General features: G+C 43.5%; 1 protein-coding gene across 2 annotated transcripts in view; it reads left to right on the top strand.

Moving 5' to 3' along the window:
* Positions 1-2,231: 2,231 nt before the first annotated feature.
* lsamp (limbic system associated membrane protein) overlaps positions 2,232-23,087 on the top strand; it is a 929,375-nt gene continuing 908,519 nt past the window's right edge. For both annotated transcript variants that reach the window (XM_078559816.1, XM_078559815.1), the window contains exon 1: positions 2,232-2,508. In XM_078559816.1, coding sequence (XP_078415942.1) covers positions 2,354-2,508 — 155 coding nt within the window. In that variant the 5' untranslated portion in view covers positions 2,232-2,353. The remainder of the gene's footprint in view (positions 2,509-23,087) is intronic.

Here is a 23,087-nt window from a genome sequence, read left to right as displayed (position 1 = left end):
TTGACCTGAATGCAATACAAACACAATTTCTAGACAAGAAAATATTCCAAGCTATATAAAATAGTGAGGTAGATCACATTTAAAAGCATGCCTTTTAATTCAGTTTTAAAATTGTGTAAAAGATATTAACTCAATTTCAAGAAAGAATTTGCACTGCTAAAGCACCTTTTGTGGCTTCAGGATGCCCCAAACTCATTTACAACCAATAAAGCATTTCTGAAGTGCAATCACAGTTGTAATGATGGGAAAAGTGGTGGCCGATTTGTGCACTGCAAATTCCCACAAACAGTGATGAGATGAATTACATCAAAATCTCTTTGAGTGATGGTTAAAGTTTACTCTCCCCCACCACCCACTTCAAGTAAAATCAATGGAACCTTTTACATTCACCAGTGAGGATAGATTGAGTCTAAGCTTAATACCTCATTTAAAAGGTGGTACCTAAACCAGCACGCACTCAGCATTGCACTGATGTGTCACTGTAGATTATGTGCTCAGGTCCCTAAAGTGGGATTTGAACCCATATTCTTCTGCCTCAAAGTGCAAGTCTTGCCACTGACCCAAGGATTATTTGTTACTGTTTTCAACATACGTGAGACTTACAATTGACACACCATTCATCTGGCTGGGAAATTGGAGCAGGGCCAGTCTTGTTGAGTTTTTGTGCTCCAAAATCAACATGCCTGATTTTACACTCATAGTTTGACCATTCCCAGGATCTCCTTGCCATGTCTTGGCAATCACTTAAATATTGTAAATGAGCAACAGCGGTGCTGTTATGTTGAAATGTGGCAAATTATGCTCAATATGATGTAAGTGAGATGTATCCATTTTCAAGTTAAGCAATGCGGCAGAAATTAGGTACTTTAGAAATACCCATTTTAAAGCAGCCAGTAGGCCCCTTGTTTACACTAATGAGGGACCTAGGCCAGGGTTTTACGGCCCCTCCTGCCTGGCGGGATATTATGGTCCCTCCGAACCGCATGGAAATTTAAATGGCTCGCTGCATCTGCCTGGGGGAGACATGCCACGGTAGGGCCTTAAAATCCTGGCCCTAATGTCTGTTTTAGTTCCCCTCAATGAAAGTAGACTGTCTTGAGTGGAACATGTGTTGGGCATGTTTTCCAAATGTGAATGCAGACTAGCAGGCGACCTTCATTAATAATATCATTCCCAGCTCCACAGCTCTCTCAAGAGCTGCAGCTGATCTCTGATCGTTCCGCCCCCTTCCGTCATCTACTCGCCCCACCCCCTCCCCCATGTCCCAATAACCAACTTCCCACTCTCTAGAACAGAACCCCTGTGCCTCTGCTGGCAAAGGCTAGCTGCCCAAAATTCAACTGCTTGAGATAGGCAAGCTGTCTCTGGGGGCATGAAAGGCACTGCCAGCTTGCTTAAGTTATCAAAATGAGGTGCGAGGCCCAATTTTGGGCCAGTCTCAGCCCTCCAGTCCACAGCACTGTGCACATTGCCACTTAAGTCCTGAAAATAGGACAGAACCAGTTTCTATCTCTTTCTGTAACTGTTAACATTTCAGTAGATAATTTAATAGAACCCAGTGATCCTATTGATTGACCACAGGCTCTAACTCCTACAGAGTCACAGGATGCTTCTGTAACAGAGTCTGCATGCTTGAGGAACTCAAATGCAACTAATTACTAATTGGTGCAGTGTACATGCACTGTTATAAAATAGGGAACTTTAGCTCACCTTTGATTTTGTGCTTTAATTGGTTCTCAGTATAAAATGACTGCATTCACTCCATATCGTAATATTATCAGCTGCTTTAGTCAGGCTTCTTATAGCAAGACCGAAGTGTCACAGATAATTACTGCTAGATTTTAAGATTTTGTCTGCATCAGTCATTCACTGCTGAACACTCCGTGTTTTGCAAGCTCGATTCACAAAAAATATTACTTTTGCCAAAAAAAGGGATTTAACTTTATTCCTCACTTTAACAGCTTGGTAAGTTTCTGCCTCAAAGCACAATTCTGTTCTCTGGGTTGAGTTGCCTCAGATGGAGCTGTTGCCATGGTGATGGAGTGGTATCAGACCTTCATCAAGCTTGCTGCCAAAGGGGTGGCTGTGGTGGTGGTGGAGGAGGGGTAGGGGGGTGCGGGTGGTGGAGGGGGGAGGTGAAGTAAAGAAGCGTGAGGAGGGAAAGCAGTCAATTCACGCTCAGAGCATCGCTTCACATATCTCTTACAAGTGATGCCTCTGCTGTCAGATTAGTGGGAACTCAGCTGGGGCTTGGAATTGCAAAGCTTGCGATTAGTGAAGACAGCTTTAGTGTTGCCACAGTGTTTGGGAGAGCTTTTTTCTTTTAGTCCGGCCTGTTCATCCTGTTCTGACAATGGTATCTCGGGGTCCTTTTTATCAGCGCCCACTACCCGTAATCCTTCTGAGATTTCTCTGCCTTCTTCCAACAGGACTGCCGGTTAGAAGCGTGGACTTCTCCAGGGGGACGGACAACATCACCATCAGGCAGGGAGACACGGCTATCCTCAGGTAGGAAACACAAGTTAATTATGTGGAACGAAGTATAAACAGAGGCTCATTAACATCCTGTTGCTGTTTCAAACGCTTTGAGGGAATTTATTTATTTGGTTGTTTTTAAAATGAAAATCACAGGCTTAAGATCTGATAGGTTCCAATCATCTCCACTCGTATGCAGGTCATATTTTTCTGTTCTGCAGCTTGCTTGTAGGTTTGTTTTAAAATGTTGGCATGGCAGTCTGAACGCTATCCTTTAATATATAAAGAAATAGAAAAAGGACCCATGTGCTGTGAGTTTCAGGCACACTCAGGTATTCAAAGGGTTACATAATAACTGCTTACTGAGAGCCTGGAAACACAGAATACATAGTGCAAGGCTGTCAATGCTTTGGGGGAAACATTGAGAGATTGTTCTCGCTCGTATGTTCTTCTCAGAGATGTTTTTGAAAATGCTCTTCCACATAAACACTGGGATGATCAAAAACATGAATAATGGGATCAAAGTAACACTTTCTTGTCCAAGTAGTTTTTAAATAAAGGCTAATTCCTGGACTCTTGCACCTCTTGGCTGCAGCGGGCTTTGATGCATTTCACTGCTGAAATAACAGCTTCAAAAATACAGCCGTTCTTGCAGCACTTCTCATTTAAAATGATAACTTATACACTGAGACTAGTACAATGTCAACACATATTGCATGTGTGAAACAGTCTGTGCTTCTGGCAGAGGCAGAGAGGAATAAAAGCAAATCAGGAGGATTTTGGTTTGAATTAAGCAAAGAAATGATTCATTTTTACTTGATTTCCCCTCTCCTAGTGGCAATCTGGTTCAAAAATATTCATGTATAGTGATCATACTTGTGTGTACGTATATGTCATATATAGTCATGTGCACTGACTGTCCATTTATTGTTTAATCCTCCTCAGCACAATCTACTATTAAAGATCGAACAAAATCCATTGGTAAGGTTAAAACAAATCCAAAACAGGATACTGTGGAGGAGGATTGAATATACTATCATGGTACTGTCTTGCCATTGAGCAGGTGTTGAGGGGGAGGAGAGAGTCTATACAAAGTTTTTATTAGGATATTAACCCTTTCATTCCCTTTTCTTCCCCTTTCAGTTGTGCATGTTTTCTCTTTTGGCACTGGGATTATTTTCCTTTTTTTTTTCCTTTTCACATTTGCTGATTTCTTTTCCTCTGTTGTTCAAATCTGCATTTGTTGCGCTGGAGGATTAGTGTAGATTAGTTGACAGGGGAATAGATTTAAAACTTGCCATTTCCAACCTGAATCTGGAGAGTTAACAAGGGTGGCAATACCTTGCAAGCCCATTTATCCTGCTCTTTGTGATAAGTGGATGTGCTGCTTGAAGCTTCAAACACATAGCACAGTGATGCTGCTCCATTTTCTTCTTTTCTTCTGATTCATATTAGGTTGTAGGTTTCAGGACTGTTGGTCATTTCCCCCATTACCTTGTGCAAAAACCCATTCTTTATGTGCATGCCTACATTGAATGTCAGCTATTCAGCTGTGTGGTGCATTACCACCACACCAGACCATAGATGCACATGTCCATGCAGGAGGGATTAAAAGTTACTCATCAAGCATGAGAACTCTATGCGATTTTTTTTCTCCTTCTCTAACCCAAAGACAGTGAGTTCAATTATAATGTCACCACCTGCTTCACCCAGTTAAAGTTATAACTCCAAACAGACTGACTTAGACCTGATACTTTCTGTTCATCTTGTATGGTAATCTTCACAGCTTCTATGTGAATTATAGTTCAGTCAAAATGAAAGTTTAAACTGATAAACCTTTGGTATTAAGTCATATCATCATTGGGATCCCAGGTTCAATCCTTGGTTGTGGTAAGTCAGCTGATTTCACCCAGAGAGATAGTGGTCTCACCATTCCTGGGATTGATTGTGCGGCAGGGCAGGATATCATCTGGGAATTTTGGTCCTGTTCATGATAATTGACTCCTATTGTAAAGAATGAATGCAAAATGAAGTCAGGATAGGGCTTGAATATATTACTTCCACTTCAAAATAATCTGTCAGTGGTCACCATCTAGGCTCACCCTAGAATAAACACTGTAGAGCAAACACATTTTGGGGAGCGACTGGAAAGCACCAAATGTACTCCAACTTGAACCACAGCCTTCAAGGGTAATGGAGGAATTGCATTGCAGTATTTAAGGTTATATTTTGTAATCATACATCTATTCAAGAAAGTTAGCAGGTCATGGAGATAACACCGCCATTCCTTTGATAAGCTCAGAACTAGGCGGTTAGTGGTCGAAATAATACATAGCCATGCTGCAAAGAATCATGGTTTCTGTTCAGTTTCCTCCAGAAATCATTTGAAAATAGTTTTGGGAAAGTCACATGGGCACATGCACCATAGGATACTAGGGTATTCATTTTTGCATGCCCCAATATCAAATCTTAATTGCACTCTGTTTGGGAGAGAGGGAAGGTTTGTATACTACTTGGATGCACCCATCCAGGTGGTTTGCCAATGGAGAAGAGGTGGCAGCAGCCTGCTAGTTCAGCTAGGGAGCAGCTTGCTGCCTATAAAAAGGCAAAATGTGAAAATTGACCTGAGAACTAATGAGTTTCCCCAGGCACACATCCTGCTACAGAAATTGGACAGGAGGCATAGATAAGCACAAAGAAAATGAGGTAGGCCCCATCTGACTAAACTTAAGAAAAATATAAGAAATAGGTAAAATAGTCTGGATTCAAATCTGGCTGCAACTATATGAGGATTGTTATCAGTTTGACACCCTCAGCAGAGAAACACGTCTATCAAATTACTTGTGCATAAGAGGCAGTGGCAACTCAGTGACTCAGCAAAATTTAGCTTGGTCAAAGCTTCCAGACGAAAAATTAAAGCAGATTGGGCAGTTTAATGTGAGTTGTGCTGTCGTACATGTCATTTTATTTTCCATAAATTAATAAACCTTGTTCATGCCATTTCATCCCTTGACTAACCATCATGTTGGTGTTTGGGAGAGGCAAGGGAGCATGGCCAATGAAAAGCTTAAAAGCACTAAGTGCACTTTTTCTGTTTTATTAGACATTAATATTATACGCCAACCATGGATTTAGTGGCCAAATTTATTCTTCACTTAATAAAATAACAAAATCCTCATTCAGATAGATCAAGAAGCCAAAGAAAGGATTTTGATTACAAATTATTGAAAAACTGTACTTCAGACCCAGAGATAAGTGGAGGGGACAAAAACAGAAAATGTTGGAAAAACTCAGCGGGTCTAGCAGCATCTGTGGAAAGAGAAACAGAGTTAATGTTTCGAGTCCGTATGACTCTTCTTCGGAGCTCTGAAGCTCTGAAGATGCTGCTAGACCTGCTGAGTTTTGCCAGCATTTTCTGTTTTTGTTTCAGATTTCCAGCATCCGCAGTATTTTACTTTTATCTTAGATAAGTGGAGTGGTTTGTGTTAATAAATGCCATGACAATCCTTCCTTCCTTCTGCTGGGAACATTTAAGTTTTTGGAGCTGTTGCCACTCCAGCAAAGTTCATAGTAAGTGGCAAACTGAAATAAATTTTCAATTTTACTATTTTGGGTTGAAGTGTGAGAATCAAAATTTTGCCGAAAGTAGAAATCCGAAGCATGGAAGCAGACCAACTCTCCTGCCTGCCCCACCACCTCCCATTTTTCTACCTTCTCTCCTGAAAGTGCTGACTCATTCTGAAATGGCTGAAGGGAAGCCTGACACCCTTTGCTCTTTTGTACTTTACCCAAATGGCCATTCTTTGTAAGCCTGAGTTAGTCAGAGTTGCGAGGTTGTTCCACCAAGGGGGTGGGAGAGTACAAGTGAACCCAATCCTATCCTCCATTGAACTGTGCCAGTTAAGTGATCAGCATCAGAAACTGACTGGTTTACCCTTAGCCCATGAGCACTGAGGCCAACTATGCATGTTGCAACTGTAATTAAAGCTAAAGTCAGTTAATTCAACAAAGATTGAGATCTTTTGGTTTGTATGTCTAGGTGCACATTGTCTTCCTCAATGAATGATTGTGAGGGAGTGGAGGGAGAACTGGAAGACATCTACTGCTGAACTGTGCATAATCCTAACTGTTATAAAGTGAAATACATATATGTATTTGCTGTATCTAAGGGAATTTTTGTTGCCCTCTTTATCTTTTATTGGGAATTTTGCAAATATAATCTGACAATTTGGTTTTGGTAGAATGTTGTTCGTATGGTCTGCAAGTACGTGCAGCACTCCCTTTTCATTATGTCACTGTAGTGAAATGCTATGGAGTCATATATTGTGATGATCTATGCAAAAGGTCTGCTACTAGGAGGCCTCTGACTAGGAACACAGCATAACAGACTGAAAGATATGAAAGTATGCAGATGCGTTTCTATACAACATTGATGGAATGCAGACAGTTGAGTAAATCAATGTCTGCCTGTAACTAACAATTGTGAAATTTTCCATTAATGTTTTATTTACAGAAGATATTATAGTGTATAATACAGTGACATTAGCTTTGCGCATTTGTTGCTGAGTGTTCCTGTGGTAATTTTATGAGTTGGTAATTGTTTGGAATTGGAATTTAACGCTGTTGAACTTGAGGTTAGTGGAGCTTATTTGTGAGCTGGATGTCTGCCTCAATAGCCACTATTTATTCCCAGTAAAAATGTTCAAATCATGGAAAATGCAAACAAAATTTATTTACCCTTTTCACCATACTTTCACTCAATTTGAAAAAACAGACCTGAAATCAGTAAAAAATGAAAAATGACAGCCAATTTGATATGGCCCACTGTAAAAGTGAAAATTCATCACCCAAGTTTCTTCAGTTTTTTTTCTCATAACTTATACCCCTGACATATGGGAATCACCCTCATGGTGTTTCTCTGTCCTGCCCCTTGTGCTTGAATGTTTCTCTAGTTTCTTGGTAGTCAAAATTGGACACAGAATTCAGGGTGTGGCCTGAGAATTATGGAATCTGTTCATTGCCTCGAATTTATGTTCTACTTTTTTTTAGTTATGTAATTCAACATGTATTTCACATTGCTGATTTTGCTCTACATTTATTGGATATTTATGATTAAATCTTCCAAGACTCTTTCAGCTTCAATGTTAGCTACCTCAAGACCATTGATGGAGTGAACGTGTCATCTGTTTTTCCTTCTTGTGTATACTTGTCTGTATTGAATTTAATTTAACATTGTTCTCCTGACTTACATATCTTGTCCAATCCATTCTATAATTTCTGAGAAAACACTACCCTTCCTAGCTAGGTAATCTTTACAAGTTTGACCATTTCACATTGGCCTGGATTTTTCCTATGGCGGGTGGTCTGGGCGTGAGCAGGTGGGGGCGGGCGTGGAGCCAATCACCGCCCGTGATCTGCTGTACGCCGCCATTTTATGGAGGTGGGCCATGCACGAAAAAGCGCAGCAATCTCCCTGAGGCACGGAGCTGCCTCAGGGAGATTGAATGGATATGATAAAAATTTTAAAATCGAATTAAAAATTTATTCAAACGTATCCCCTCATGTGACTGTGTCACATGAGTTGGGACACGTTTGTAAAGGTGGGAAAACTTATTTGTTTTATAAAAGCTTCAGGAAACCTCATCCCGCCCATGGGATAAGGTTTCCTGAAAAACGCAAAGGCCACATGGACTTTCCACCTGCCCGCCAACCTTAAGATTGGATGGGCAGCATTTTTAAATACTTTAATTAATCTCTTAATGGCCTTAAAAGGCCCTTAACATTTCAGTGGGTATGCAGTCGACTCCGGCGTGTGCCTGCTGAACGAAATATCGCAATGGCGCGCGATGACGTTGGGATGCACGCCCGACATCATTGTGCGTCATTTTACGCGTCAGTGTATGCCGATGGCGGACAGTCTGGGCGTGAGCCCCCGCATGCCGACTGGAAGATTCTGCCCCTTGAGTTTCTGAATCTATTTTTCTAATGTAAATTAGAAACAGTAGTATTAGTACCGAGTCCTGATATATCACAGTTACTATTACCCACATATTCTTGTGGGTTGTTGTTGCTTCCTACTCATCAACCATTTTCATATCCATTTCCAGGGTTTACCTTGAACCTATCAGTTTTGAATTTAATGAATAGCCTCTTGTTTGGACTTTGTCAAAAGCCTTTGTCAAAACCAAGCCCACTTTGGTTGTCATTTCCTTAAGGAAATCAAGAAATTTGGTTAGGCAGAACCTTTCCTTTCTGAATTCATGTTGATGACTGTTTACTGAACTGTTACTTCTCAACTTTTCCTCAAGCTTTGTCCTAATACCCATTTCCTTTATTTTACATGAAATACGATATCTGTGTTTTTTCCACCATTTTTGAGTATGGGTAGCATATTAGTATTTTCCCATTCTTCTACTGCTTCCCCGGCTCCCTCAGAATGACAGTCAGTGCTTCACAATCTCTTCTTAATCTTTTCAGCACCCTGGAAGAAATATCATCTATTCCTGGAGGTTTTTTTGTTTTGAGCCTGATTAATCTGTCCGGGACTTCCCTTTCTTTGATTCTACTTGGGATAACTTTGTTTGGAGTGAGCATGCTGCTCATCCTTTCCTTGTGAAAATTTGGTGGAAGCAGTCATCTAGAATATTTGATATTTATGCTCATCCACAGATTCAAGCCTGACTGCATCTCATTTGGTTTTCATCTCTTCTGTCACTACTCTCTCATTACCTTATGGTAATGTACAATTTTTTTGCTGGTGTGTTTAGCCTCACTTGTTGTACATTTGCTCAACTCAGGACTGAGATGAGGAGAAATTTCTTCACCCAGAGAGTGATGAGCCTGTGGAATTCACTACCACAGAATGTGGTTGATGCCAAAACATTGTATGTTTTCAAGAAGGAGTTAGATATAGCTCTTGGGGCAAAAGGGATCAAAGGATATGGGAAGAAAGTGGGAGCAGGCTATTGAGTTGGATGATCAGCCATGATCATAATGAATGGCGGAACAGGCTCGAAGGGCCAAATGGCCAACTCCTGCTCCTATTTTTTCTATGTTTCTATGCCTCTCAGATCACATTTAAATGTGTTTCTGCAATTGTATTCATCCCCAGTGGACCCTTTCTCCTTGCTGCAGGTTTTCTACTTCAACAAACCTCACCTTTATTTGCTGATGCATTTGGAAAACATTTGTTTAAACTGAACTTGCTGGTTTTAGAAGTGCATGTATTCTGCATTCACAGCACTTCACTTTTAAAGGTAATCCATTTACCACAGCTGAAGTGTCCTTGACAGCTTTCTTCAATATAATTGATTTTGTTGTTCTCTTATTAGTGAATCATCTGGTTCACTAATGTCCTTTAGGGAAGAAATCTGCTGTCCTTACATGGCCTAGCCTACATGTAACTCCAGACCCATAGCAATGTGGTTGACTCTTAAATGCGCTCTGAACAAGGGCAGTTAGGGATGGGCAATAAATGCAGGCCTAGCCAACAATTCCCACATCCCATGAACAAATTTTTTTAAAAACTCATTGAATTTAATCCTCTTTAAAAGTATATGCCTGGGCCTTAATCTTAGATATTTCTGACTGCCAGGCCATGTTAATCTTTATCATTTTGTTGTTGTTTTCCCCACTGGCAACATTCTTTGTACCTTGGAGCATTTATAAATACTAGATAAAGATGAGCATTGCCTGTTATGGCTTACTTTACATATTGGGTCATGGAGTATTCATGAACTACATCTAGTTTCAGGAAACTACAGTCCAATTAGCCTAATATCTGTCATAGGGAAAATAATGGAATCTATTATAAAGGAGATTATAGCAGAGGACTTTAGAAAATCTCAATGCAATCAGGTAGAGTCAACATGGTTTTGTGAAAGGAAAACTGTGTTTGACTAATTTATTAGAGTTCTTTGAGGAAGTAACAAGCAACATGAATAAAGGGGAACCTATAGATGTGGTGCACTTGGATTTCCAGAAGGCATTTGACAAGGTCCCACATCAAAGGTTACTACATAAGATAAGAGCTCATGGTGTAGGGGGTAGCATAGTGTCATGAATAGAGGATTAGTTAGCTAACAGGAAACAGAGAGTATGCATAAATTGGTCATTTTCGAGGTAGCAAGATGTAATGAGTGGAGTGCCACAGGGATCAGTTCTGGGGCTTCAACTATTCATAATCTATATCAATGACTTGGATGAAGGGACTAAAGGTATCCTGACTAAATTTGCTGATGAAACAAGATTGGTAGGACTGTAAGTTGTGAAAAGGACATAAATCTGCAAAGGGATTTATCTAGGTTAAGTGAATAGGCAAAAATGTAGCAGATGGAGTATAATGTGGGAAAATGTGAACTTGTCCACTTTGGCAGGAAGAATAGAAAAGCAGCATATTATTTAAATAGAGAGAAATTGCAGAACTCTGAGGCACAGAGAGATCTGGGTGATGTGGTATATAAATCAAAAAAAGTTTCTATACAGTTACAGCATTGATTAGGAAGGCAATGGAATGTTGTTTATTATGAGGGAAATGGAATATAAAAGTAGGGGAGTTTTGCTACAGTTGTACAGGGCATTAGTGTGAACACATCTGGAGTATTGTGTATGGTTTTGGTCTCCTTATTTCAGAAAGGATATAATTGCATTGGAAGCAGTGCAGGGAAGATTCACTAGTTTGATTCCTGGAATGAAGGGGTTGTCTTATGAAGAAAGGTTGGACAGGTTGGACCTGTATCCATTGGGGTTTAGAAGCATGAGAGGTGATCTTACTGAAACGTACAAGATTCTGAAGGTGCTTGACAGGGTCGCAGCTGAAAGGAAGGGTGGAATTCTCCCATCTGGGACTAAGTCCCGTGACGGGGGTGGGGACTGAGAGTCTTTGTCGCTGCGGAGGCCGCTGAAATTCAAGGCATATCGTGCAACCCCACCTCATTAATTATGCAGTAGGAGGTTTCCCGATGTTTTGCCCAGTGGGTGGGCTGGATGGCTCATCCCCTGCTATCATATCCAGGCGCCATTTTTAAAAGGCATCCGGACTTTACTGACCCACTGTTGAAGAAAGGAGATGGACCTTCAGAAACACTCAGAAGTTGGAAGATGGACCTTCTTGAAGACATTGAAGCTAGAAGATCTACCTGACAGATGCTCCCCCCAACCCAATGCTGCATGTTCCAGGATTCACGGACACCGGTGCTGGAAACCTACAACCTGAACTCCGGGGGATGCCCCAAGCTGCCTTCAGTTAAATTCCGATAGGTACACACCACATTGGTCCAGATGTGTTCTGGACTGGCATGATTGTCCGCTGGCAGCATGAACGATTGGGCGGGGAGGGGGGCTGTGGATGATTATGGTTAGCCCTTCATATGCATCCCATTAACAGGATGCAAATCGGTCCTGGTGGGAATTGCGGCCCACCTGGCGGCTGAGAGTGGCAGACCCTGCTGTCATTTTGCGCCAGCATGAAACTGATTTTTGGACCTTTTGCCGCATTCTCCCCCCCTACCATTAAACCTGCCACAAGGGCCATGGGAGAATTCCGTCCGATGTTTCCCCTTGTGGGAGAGGCTAGAATGAGGGAACACAGTTTAAAAATAAAGGATCTCTTATTTAAGACAGAGAGGAGGTAAATCCTTTCACTCAGAGGGTTATGAGCTTGTGGAAATCTCTTCCCTATAGAGTTGTGGAGGCAAGATTGAATATTTTTAAGGCAGAATTAGATGGATCCTTGACCATTAGGAGAGTCAAATGGTATAGTGGGTAGACAGGAAAGTGGAGCTGAGGCCACAATCAGATCATCCAAGATCTTATCAAATGGCAGAGCAGACTTGAGTAACCGAATGGCCTCCTGCTGCTCCTAATTTGTATTTTCGAATCTACCAACCCTGGTTCTTAATAACTTGAATTTTCCAAATTTATGTTTATTTCTGTTTGCTTTTCCTTAAACGCTCCTATTAAAACCATGGTATATTCTTATATACTTTTCTATTTCTTCATGGAATAAATTGCTCTCCTTCTAATGTTGGTATGACCTATAACATACCCCCAGTAACTGAAATGACAATCAGGAGGAGTTAATTTTACAGTTAAAACTGAAAATGCTGTGGAAATACTTAGCAGATTAGGTAGCATCTGTGGAATGAGAAACAGAGTTAACGGGCCAGATTTTTGCAGAAGTGTGGAGGCTCCACATACTTTTGAAAATGGTAGGTGGGACCCGATTCTGGGACACCCACCCCCATTCTTGGCGCCCCCAATTTTCACTGGCATGGGAGAAGGGTGCAGGCAGTGAGCCTGCACCCTTCACCGCTAACCTGGCCAGCTACATTGTGGTGGTAGGCATCTCCTAGCAGCCCCCAACCCACCCCCCACAATTTTCGTGGATTTGGGCCAGTTTCTTAAGGATTCGTGGTTCACAACCCCCCAGAGGAGTCATGAACTATAGTCTGAATTCATGAACCTTTTGAAAGATCCCATATACTCCCCTTGCCAACTCATGACCCTTCCACTCAGTACACTCCGTACAGATCTAATGAACTTATAATAAGAATGCCATATATCATTGTTACTGTAGGGCTCATTGGATCTGTCCAGAATGTATACTGAGTGAATGATCATGGAACTGCTATGAGATGGCAAGAGGGCTATAAGGGACTATGGGAGTGGTGGGGGGACATGAGTGGACATCAAATTGGCAAGGGGGCGGTAAGGGGCCATGGAGGGGTGGTTAGGCGGCATGAGTGGGATTGGAGGGTATGACGTGCCATTGGGAATGGGTGGAAGAGTGAGGGGATGTGAGGGGTGAGGCCTAATATTTCACAAAACAACTGGGACAAAGTCCGAGAGACCTGAGGCAAGCCTTTTAAACTCTGATCCACAACCAGAGGTGGTGGGCCCAACTCCATCCCTTACCCCCTTTCCCAGAACAAAATTCCTGCCATTTGGGACTTTTTCCAGAGGTAGGCGTGGCAAGTCAGAAATGTTCCAGCCTCTCACTTCCTGACTTGGGAGTAGAAATTCAGCCCAATGTTTCAGGTCATTGGCCTTTCATCAGAACTGGAAAAAGTTAGAGATGTAAGCAAGCACAGGTGCAGGGAATGGTAGAGCAGGGCAGAGTGTGATCAGGTGGCAGGCAAGAGTGATTAAATGACAAACGGGAGATGGTGCAAGGTAAAAAAGGAAGGTCCTGGGATGAGTGACGAAACAAAACATGGGTCTAGAGGAGGTGTAAATGACAACAGCAGAATCATTACCAGCACCTGGTGTCTGAGCAGTGGTTATGAGCTAAAATTGTTGAACTCAATGTTGAGTCTGGGAGGTTGTACAGTGTCTAATCGAAAGATGAGGTGCTTGAGGCTAAGGTAAGAGAGGGAGTGGGAGTGGGACAGAGAATTCAAATGGCAAGTGACTGGAAGCTTAGGATCACACTTGGGACCTGAGGAGAGATGATCAGAAGCTAATTCACCCAATTTGCAATTAGTGTCCCCAGAGTAGAAAAGACCCATCATGACCAGCGAATACAATATATTTTCTTGCTTCACCTTTCTTGCTTATACTGATTGTCCTCTCTCAGGCCAACATTCCCAGTATCAAAGCACTGGTTATGGTTAATCAGCTACATTGGGCAGGCCACATCGTCCGCATGGCTGACAGAAAAGTCCCAAAACAAGCTCTCTACTCCAAGCTTCATCACGGCAAGCGGTTACCAGGAGGGCAGAGGAAATGTTTCAAGAACGTCCTCAAAGCCTCCCTGAAAAAATGCCCACCGTCTTGTGAGAAGCTCTTTCTCGGGAGTGCACAAACTAGAGAAGAAACATTCGCGAAGGTGCCAACCATTTCGAACATCTCCGACAGACCCAGGCGGCGGCCAAGTGCAAACAGCGGAAGAAGCATACCAAAATCCAAGCATCCCACCTGCTTGCCTCACCAAACACTACCTGCCCCATCCGTGGCAGAGTGTGCAGATTCAGCATTGGACTTTCTAGTCACCTCAAGACCCACAACCTTAGAGTGGAAGAAAGTCATCCTTGGTCCCAAGGGACTACCTATGAAAAACATTTAATTTTACATTTGGGATTCTTCTTCTTCATTGCATTTAGTTTCTACCTATCCCATGTATATAAGACACAATCCTATTGTGCTGTTTTATCTTTTCTTCTTACAATGCTTAAATTGAATTGAATGATGAATCCTGCCTGTCATGGAAAGGATTCAGCTCACCTCACCTTTGGACTTACACAAGGCCTCTATGAAATACATCCTTGAAAACTTTACATCTGGAACAGTATGTGAAAAGACTTCAGGTGTGCTCGTTGGTGTGAGCGGACAATATGGTGAGAAGGCCAGAAATCAGTATCACGGCGTTGTAAAGTCCGCTCAGCCCGTTGAGAGTGGGCCTTGTTCCCCACCATTGGATGTTGGGAACCTCATTGTAACACATCTGCATATCATTATAAGGCCAGCCCGCTGGAATTCATCCCCCCACCCAGCTGGATTGTCCGTCTATGTCGGCGTGATTGCACACCGGTGTGGAACACATCTTGACAAGTGTGACGTGCAGAGGTCGGGACTTACCGCCAGGGCCTTGCTCACATCACGGCCATCCAAGGAACAGAAGATGCTGGAGCCTGACAGCAACAACACACTGGAAGAATGTCCATCACATGTTGGGTGGATTCTCATGGACATGTCCCGCAGCGAAGCAGTGCAAGGAAGGTGGAAAGTCACTGTTGAGGGCCTGCTTACAACCAATGATGGTCAAGGGGATGGAGAGGAAGGTCCAGCTGTGTCTGGGAGAGGAAGATGTACCAGGGAGTGGGAGAGGAATGTCTAGGATCAACTGGGAGAGGAAGAGGTATCAGGATGGGGTGAGATTGGGAGGAGGAGAATGAAGGTGGCAGGATGGGGTGAGGTTAGGAGGCGGGAATGAAGGTGTCAGGGTAGGATGAAGTTGGGATGGGGAACAAAGGTGTCAGGATAAGATGAAGTTGGGAGGGGGGGAATGAAGGTGTCAGGATAGGGTAAGGTTGGGAGGGGGGAATGAAGGTGTTGGTGTGGGGACATTGGGAGGAGGGAGGGAGTATGGGGGAGGAGAGGGTAACAGGGAAGAAGACGGCAACTGGGGAGGTAGGTGTAAGAGGGGTGGAAGCTGTAAGGGAAGGAGTTCAGATGGGGAAAGGATTGCAGAGAGGAGAGAGAGTCCGGGGGGAGAAAGGAGTGTGGAGAGGGGAGGGGAAGGAGTGAAGAGAGGGGAGAAAGTAAGGCTGGAGGGAGAAGGAAGGGTCGAGGAAGGAGTCAGGAAGGGGGAAGGACTAAGGGTGGAGGAAGAAGTAAGACGAGAGGAAAAAGTAAGGGTGTCTGAAGAAGTCAGGAAAGGGGAAGGAGTAGTGCTGGAGGAAGAACTAAGGCTGGAGGAAAGACTCGGTGGGTGGAAGGACTAAGCAGGGGTGGAGTCCCGGGGTGGGGGCATTGCCAAAGTGGGGGAGTTGGAGGGGGTAATGGGTTCCAAAGGGGAAGGGGTTCCAAGGGGGGAAGGGGTCCTTCGGGGGGAAGGATTCTGGATGGGGGGCGGATGTCAAGGTGAACATGAAAGGGAGGGCTCTGCTAAGTCCAGGACTGCCTCCTGGGGAGCGAACTGAGGGTGGGCGTGGTATGAGGGAATAATCAGAATGACCGAGGGCAGAGTGAGGTGGTAGGCTGGAAGGGTGAGGGTTCAATGGTACTGGTAGAAGGGATGGCGAGGGTGGTTGGTGGGGACTCGGAGGCAGACACGTCCCCTCGGGGTGGGAAGGAGGAGGTTGGAAAGGTCAATGTGGATGTGGGTGGGATTTTCAGGAAGGAAGGGAACATGCATGTTCACCAGACATCCCCAAAGGAAAAAGGTCATGGCTGGTTGGTCACAGAAGGGAGGTGAAAGGTGATGCCAGGGATGGGGGAAAGGAAATGGGTGGTTGGGGGAGGGGAAAAGATGGAGGAACATATGAAAAACGGAATCAAGACCATGCTGTCTAAATCGAAAGTGAAACGTGAGTCGTGATGGGCGAGATCAGGTGTTGCGTTGGGTGGGCGGAGATGCTTGTCAGCTCAGATGGGCAACTGAAAGCGAACCCCAGCAGGGAGCATTGAAAATGCTTAGGACATTGAGGTGAGTGTGATACATGTGCGTGAGAGAATGCTTGCACGAGGCTCCGAAAGGCCGTGCCACACACACACTTCAACCCCCAGAATCACTTGTGGGCCGGCTGCTCCCTCTGTGGTGACAGAGGATGAGGTTGAGGGGCTCACAGGCAAAAGGGACTCAGAGAGGGAGGACAGCCTCTGAGATTCCTGAGTGGATAACCCAGGGGCATCCAGCTGCTGCTCCTCCTCTTTTCAGGCTTGGGTGACCCGGCCTGACTCCTTGAAGGGAAGGGCAGCTGCAGGGACGTCATTGTGCCCTATTTCCCTCTCACGTTGCCACTGCAGGAACTCACCCGTGGCTGCCATGATGGAGTGCAGGTCTGCACACATCGTTCTGCTGAACTAGGGTTTCCATGGCTTCCGCCATCCTTCCCATGGAGACCTCCATACATGCACATGTGGGCACCACTTCATCAGAGAGCAGGCAGACACACTTCTCCGACTTGCGTGCCACTCTCGTGAGGGCTGCCAATCAGCTCCGTGTGATGTTCCCATGCCTTCTGCTGACTCTCCAGGATGAGTTGGAAGGCTGAATCCAGAGGCTCGTCACCTGACTTAGGCCTCACAGATACCTGATCCCCAGCAGTCCTCCGAGTGCCAGGGAGCTCGGCTAAACCTGCCTCCTCCTGCTGCGGACATATGTCCATGTGGTAACCACCAGATTATGAAACCGAGCCTACTCCAAATTTAGGTCCCACTGAGGCATCTCTGCATTGGTGGAGGGTGTGGTTAAGCGCTGTGACATGTCTTTCAAGCTGCTTATTTCCTGCTCTTCAATGGAGGAATTGTCCTATTGGCTGGCGGTGAGGACCTGGATGGAGCTGAGGGACTGGCTGACTGAGGATGTCGGTCGCTTAGCAGAGCTCCCTGTGAACCAAAGTACAGAAAATTAGTGGATGGCAGCACAGAGAGAGAGCACTCACGGTTGCGTTACAAAAGCGCTGATGTGATGCAGGATCCTCACAAGGGTGTTCGCCGCCGACCTCACTGTCACCGCAGGTACGGTCCATGTCTTCACCAGTGAGCACGATGGCAAATTCCCAAAGTGAGTGAGGGGCCTAATGTGGGTCAGTCCACTGCCAGCCTGCAACCTCTCCCTGCTAATGTGAGCCAGTTTCTCCTGCATGGAAACAGATGGAGAGAGTGTGAGCAGGACACATGGCACTGCGTGGAATGTTTGTGTGGTGAGTGGAGCCATGGATGGGATGAGGATGCGAGCCCGAGAGGGTATGAACCTGATGGAAATGTGAGGGTGTGTGTGAGAGTTGGTGGTGTTGTCCCTTGAGGTGAGAGATCCCTGTGGTTGTGTGATGGGTTTGTGTGTGTGAGTTGAGAGTAATGAGAAGAGTGAGTTACCCTGGCGGAACGGAAGAGACTATTCATCCTGTAGCAGCACAGAGTGGCTGACCTCTTTTGCAGGGCATTGGTGCTGACCACCGCTGCCACTGCCTCCCATGCTGGATTGGTGATGCCGCTGTCCGTCCTGTGGTCAGAGTGGGGGTAGAGGACATCTTGGCTCTCAAAGGCGCTCGAGGAATGCATCACTGAAGCGGTGGGCTGCAGGCTTTTTGCCTTTCAGGGGCCATCCTGTCTTCTGTGCAGCAGTCCTGGACTGGAAGCATTGAGAGGTGTGCATGTGGCTACACTTTAAATGTGGCGCCTGCCGTGCTGAAGCAGTGAGGTGATGGCGTGGTGGGCAAATGAGAGCTCACCTGGAAAAGGCATGTTTCCCGGGAATGCATAATTAATGCGGCAGTTTTGGGACAATATGGTGTGAAAAGCTGCCATTGCGACTGGTGGGTAAAACGTTGTTTTTCCCGCCCACTACCACATTTAGTGCAAATATGGGACAATTCCACCCTCTATCTTAGTAGTCCAAACACTGAAATCTGCCACGATGGAGTTATCCAAAAAAAATGGGAAAGCAGCTGACTTCTGTATGTGTAGAATGGACTATTACATTAAATGCATCTGCCCTTGACTCCAGGGCTATAGTTCAAAATCATAGTATTTAGGTTTACTTCAGCAGTGATCGCAATGTTTCTGTCCCAACTCTCTGACAAGTCTTGAAAGATAGATAAGATACTTTTACAAGTTAGTTTGAGACTAAGAAATGTCAAGGCAGTGAGGATATAGATACATGGCACAGAAAGAGGCCAGAGGTTGAGGGAAAATGCATGCTGATGCTTATGTTAGTATGTGAGTGACAAGACTGCCAGTCAATACAAGTGGGTTGAGGGGATTCAAGTAAAATAATTTTCATATTAGTGGACTACTCCCATATTGCAATCAGGTTGGGTTTCACTGTATTTTATGATCTAACAAGTTGGATGTGGTTTCCTGCTCCTTCACCCTGCCGTAACAAACCCATTTTCATTTTGCTCCTATCGCCCTGTTGACAGTACTGCAATTTGTAGCTTATCAAACAGTCTAAAAATGACATAACACACCTGCTCAGTGGTGGGAACATTGATATATTAAGAGATGTTTGAGGCAATGTTCTTTCATTCTTCCAATCTGTTGATTAACAAGAGTCAGGGCAGTATTACAAGGTAAACAACATGGAAATAAAATAATTCCAGCTAATTTTGTGACAGTATGTGTGGAATTATAATGAAGAGACTAAGGTCATGAAATTATACCATGTGAACAATAAATAGCAGACAAAAGAATTCCATGTACTAAAACCTACACAGCATGATTTTCAGGCATTCATTTGTAAACACCATAAAATTGATTACCAGTATGATGTAAACAACCAGAAAATCTTATTACAGTAAAATATTTATTATCCTGCATGTGTGGGGAATGGATGGTGCCAATTAATCAAAAATGTCGGTTAATGGATAGTTCCATTTATTGATGGAATACAGGGCAATAGTTGTAACATGAACTTTCAAAGAATAAAGTATATAATAATATGCAAGTACTCAGGAAGTATTTGTTTTATTTCTAATCTTCAACACTACATTAAAACATAAATTAAAGTATAAAATAATACAGCATACAGGTACTCAAGGAAACTAATCCTCAGCATCTCTTACAAGTGTCCCTGAAGATGTAGAAGGTGTAGGAGATTGGGCCCTAGTTCAAACTCTGGACACTTTATTGGATAAATGCCTGATATCAGTTTGCCTATTTGCCTTCTGTCTTTTTTGTTTGGAGGCAGAGTGCAGAATGTGCAATGACATAGCCTCTTGTGCAGAGTAACAAGTCTGCCTTTACTCAGTGTATCAAAAGTTGAAGCAGCATTAGCCCAAGTTATTTCAGCCCTCTTCACTGAAATCTTCTTCAGAGTCTTTTTTGGTCTTGTTCAGCTTTTGAGGATTCACAACACTCTCCATAATTTCTACATCACTAACAGTAAATGTGTCACTTCAGCCTCCTCATCAGCTTCAACCTACTCTTCTATCTCACTTTCATGAAGTTTCCTGACTGGGTGTACAGAAAGAGTATCATTCACCATTTCCATAATTTTGGATAATGTCTTTGTCCCAGGCCTTACATTAAATCCTTCAAAATCCTCTTCATCAGAAGAGCCTTCCACAAACTTAGCACTGGGCGATAATTTTCTCCAAGCCTTCTTCAATGTTGCACTTTTCACGGAATTCCTGGTACAGGCCATATTAAGAATTACATCTTTTATGCTCTAAACAGATTGAAGGTTCTGTACAGTGCCTTCATGATTGATTAACTTTCTCATGAAATCTCTTCTGTAATAACATTTCATATTCTGGATGACACCCTGGTCCACAGGTTGAATTAACGAGGTTACATTGGGAGGCAGGAAATTGGTAAAAATGTTACCATTCACAAACTCAGATTCATGAGATTAAGCTTGACAATTGTCTAGCAATAGAATAGCTTCACTATCTTCAGGCTTGCCTATTTTTCTAAAATGTACTTTGACTGCGGGTGCAAAAACATGATGAAACCATTCTTTAAAAATTTCTTTGTCCATTCACGCATCACTTGGTGAATTGTAAATTACAGTTAACTGTTCAACAGCTTTAAATGATCTAGGATGTTTAAACTTTTGTTTCAGCATAAACCGTTCAAGTAAAACACTGGTTGCTCTAACTCAGATGCGTGTAGAGAACGGCATCCTTCAACAACTTTATTTGATTTGGAATTAGCGAAAAACTTCCGCAATTGTTCTTTTGACCCCTGATATTGTAAATTGTGGATGAGCCAACATCATATTCTTTCATCATATTCTCGCCCTTTTCAATACATCTACAAATGTCCATTTCCTGCTTTAGTGTTAACACAACTCTTTTTGTACTTCTCATCTTGGTTTTTCCCTGGTTTATTGGGTACCATAATTGCAGGATGGGGTTTATAATAGCAAAAGTAACAATTACAATGGCATCTACAAACAAGAAGGATGATCGGCGCCTCTCCCAGAAGCTTGTCTAACTGTACGGAGGTAACCTGGGAAATCTTGGGTTCCGGTAACTTTGCAATTGCTACCAGTTGGTAAAGTGATGATTCATATTAGGGGAACATCAGAAATTCCAGTTTGTAGAGTGCTGGATAACATTTACTGTACTACCTCAAGAAATGTGTCTTGTAATGATATTCCCTCAGTAAGCTATTTTGATGGTGTAGTGTTGTTGCTCATCATGGCAAAAGATGTCAGCTTTAGTAAATGGAATAGTTTTCCATTTATCCATTCAGTTGTCACTGCTGAACAATGCAAAGTTAGGTTCAGGTCAAGACAAATGTAGAGTTAAAACTTCCTCTGTCTGCTACACTAAGAGCCATGCTTTAATTCCAGTATGATAAGAATACTTCAGTGAATATGTGTAAATAGTGACACAAGACTATAGAAACCACAATGCTTTCCGTTACTCTGAGTCTTGCTTATATTCAAAAATATATGCACAATGTTTAGTGTTTGTGAAACAGCCATTGTGAGAAACTAGTACAGAATTATGCAAGGAAATGGGGAAGATTTTTTTTAAAGTGCATTCTAAATTCAGGGTCAGATCTGGTGTTTGTTAGTTGAAAGCATATTTTGGCACTTAGCATGAGTATAGTGGCCTTTGCCAGGTATCTTTTAATAATCCCACAGCAGGAGGAGAGCACAGCCTGGGAATGCAGAAGACATTGAAAGTCTAGTTAAAAATTTATTGGCTCCATACTCATTCTTCAGGTACCAAAACACGAAATATGCCAGCCAATTATTCTGTTTTGAGTGCATCATCTGCCATGTTGGTAAAGACAGTTAAAGAGGCGTAAGTGACCCTTTGCAGAAGCAAATAAGGCATCTAATGCCTGTTTGCTGCCCCCTTTACAAAACTGGCCTGTCTTGAATGCTGAGCCAGTTGCTTTCATAAAATCATGGCCTACATGTGGTCTAACTAGTGGTTAGTCCTGAAAGGAACTACTTGAGGTCATCATCAGAAGTGTAAATTTGTTAGAGGGCTGTTTTTAAGAATTATGTCATGGCATGTAGGCATCACTGGCTAGGCCAGAATGTATTACCTATCTCTAATTGCCCTTGTGAAAGGTGGCAATGAGCCAATTTCTTGAACTGCTGCAATACATGTAGTGTAGGTACACCCACAATGCTGTTAGGAAGGGAGTTCTAGGATTTTGACCCAGCAACAGTGAAGGAATGACAATATAGTTCTAAGTCAGGATGGTGTGAGGTTTGGAGGAGAACTTGCAGATGGTGGTGTTCCCATACATCTGCTGCCCTTGTCTTTCTAGGTAGTAGAGGCTGTGGGTTTGGAAGGTGCAGTCGAAGTGAGTTGCTGCAGTGTATCTTGTTGGTGGTACACACAGCTGCCACTGCTCGTCAGTGGTGGAGGGAGTGAATGTTGAAGGTGGTGGATGTGGTGCCAATCAAGCGGGTTGCTTTGTCCTTGATGGTATTGAGCTTCTTGACTGTTGTTGGAGCTGCATTCATCCAGGCAAGTGGAGTGAATTCCATCACACATCTGACTTGTACCTTGTAGATGGTGGCCACGCTTTGGGGAGTCAGGAGGTGAGTTACTTGCCACAGAACTCCCAGCCTCTCACCTGCTCTTGTAGTATTTATATGGCTGGTCCAATTCAGTTTCTTTTCTGGTAGGTTCTCCAGGCTACACTGCAGTGCTAAAGTTCGTTGCTGGTTCCCAATCGTCCCAGCCCTGCACCACCACCTCCCTCAACCCAGATCCTTCCCTCCCTACAGCACTCCTCCCTTCTGATTGTTTCCTCCATTTATGATCAATTCCACCTCCTCCCAGAATATAAGCTGTAGTCCAAGATCTATTCACCAATGAACAGTCTGGAGATGCCCAGCATGTGTTTGCCACTTTGATGAAAGCAAAAAAATGCTGGAAATCCTCAGCAGGTCAGGCAGAATCTGTGGAGAGAGAATCAGATTGAACGTTTCGTTATATTTAAATGGAGGGTCAAGCCCAATATTACGGCTACCA

Source organism: Cetorhinus maximus, chromosome 16 (assembly GCF_964194155.1).
Source record: "Cetorhinus maximus chromosome 16, sCetMax3.hap1.1, whole genome shotgun sequence".
Taxonomy (NCBI): Eukaryota; Metazoa; Chordata; class Chondrichthyes; order Lamniformes; family Cetorhinidae; genus Cetorhinus; species Cetorhinus maximus.
Note: the sequence above shows the minus strand (reverse complement) of the source record. Positions and strands in the feature narration are given on the sequence as shown.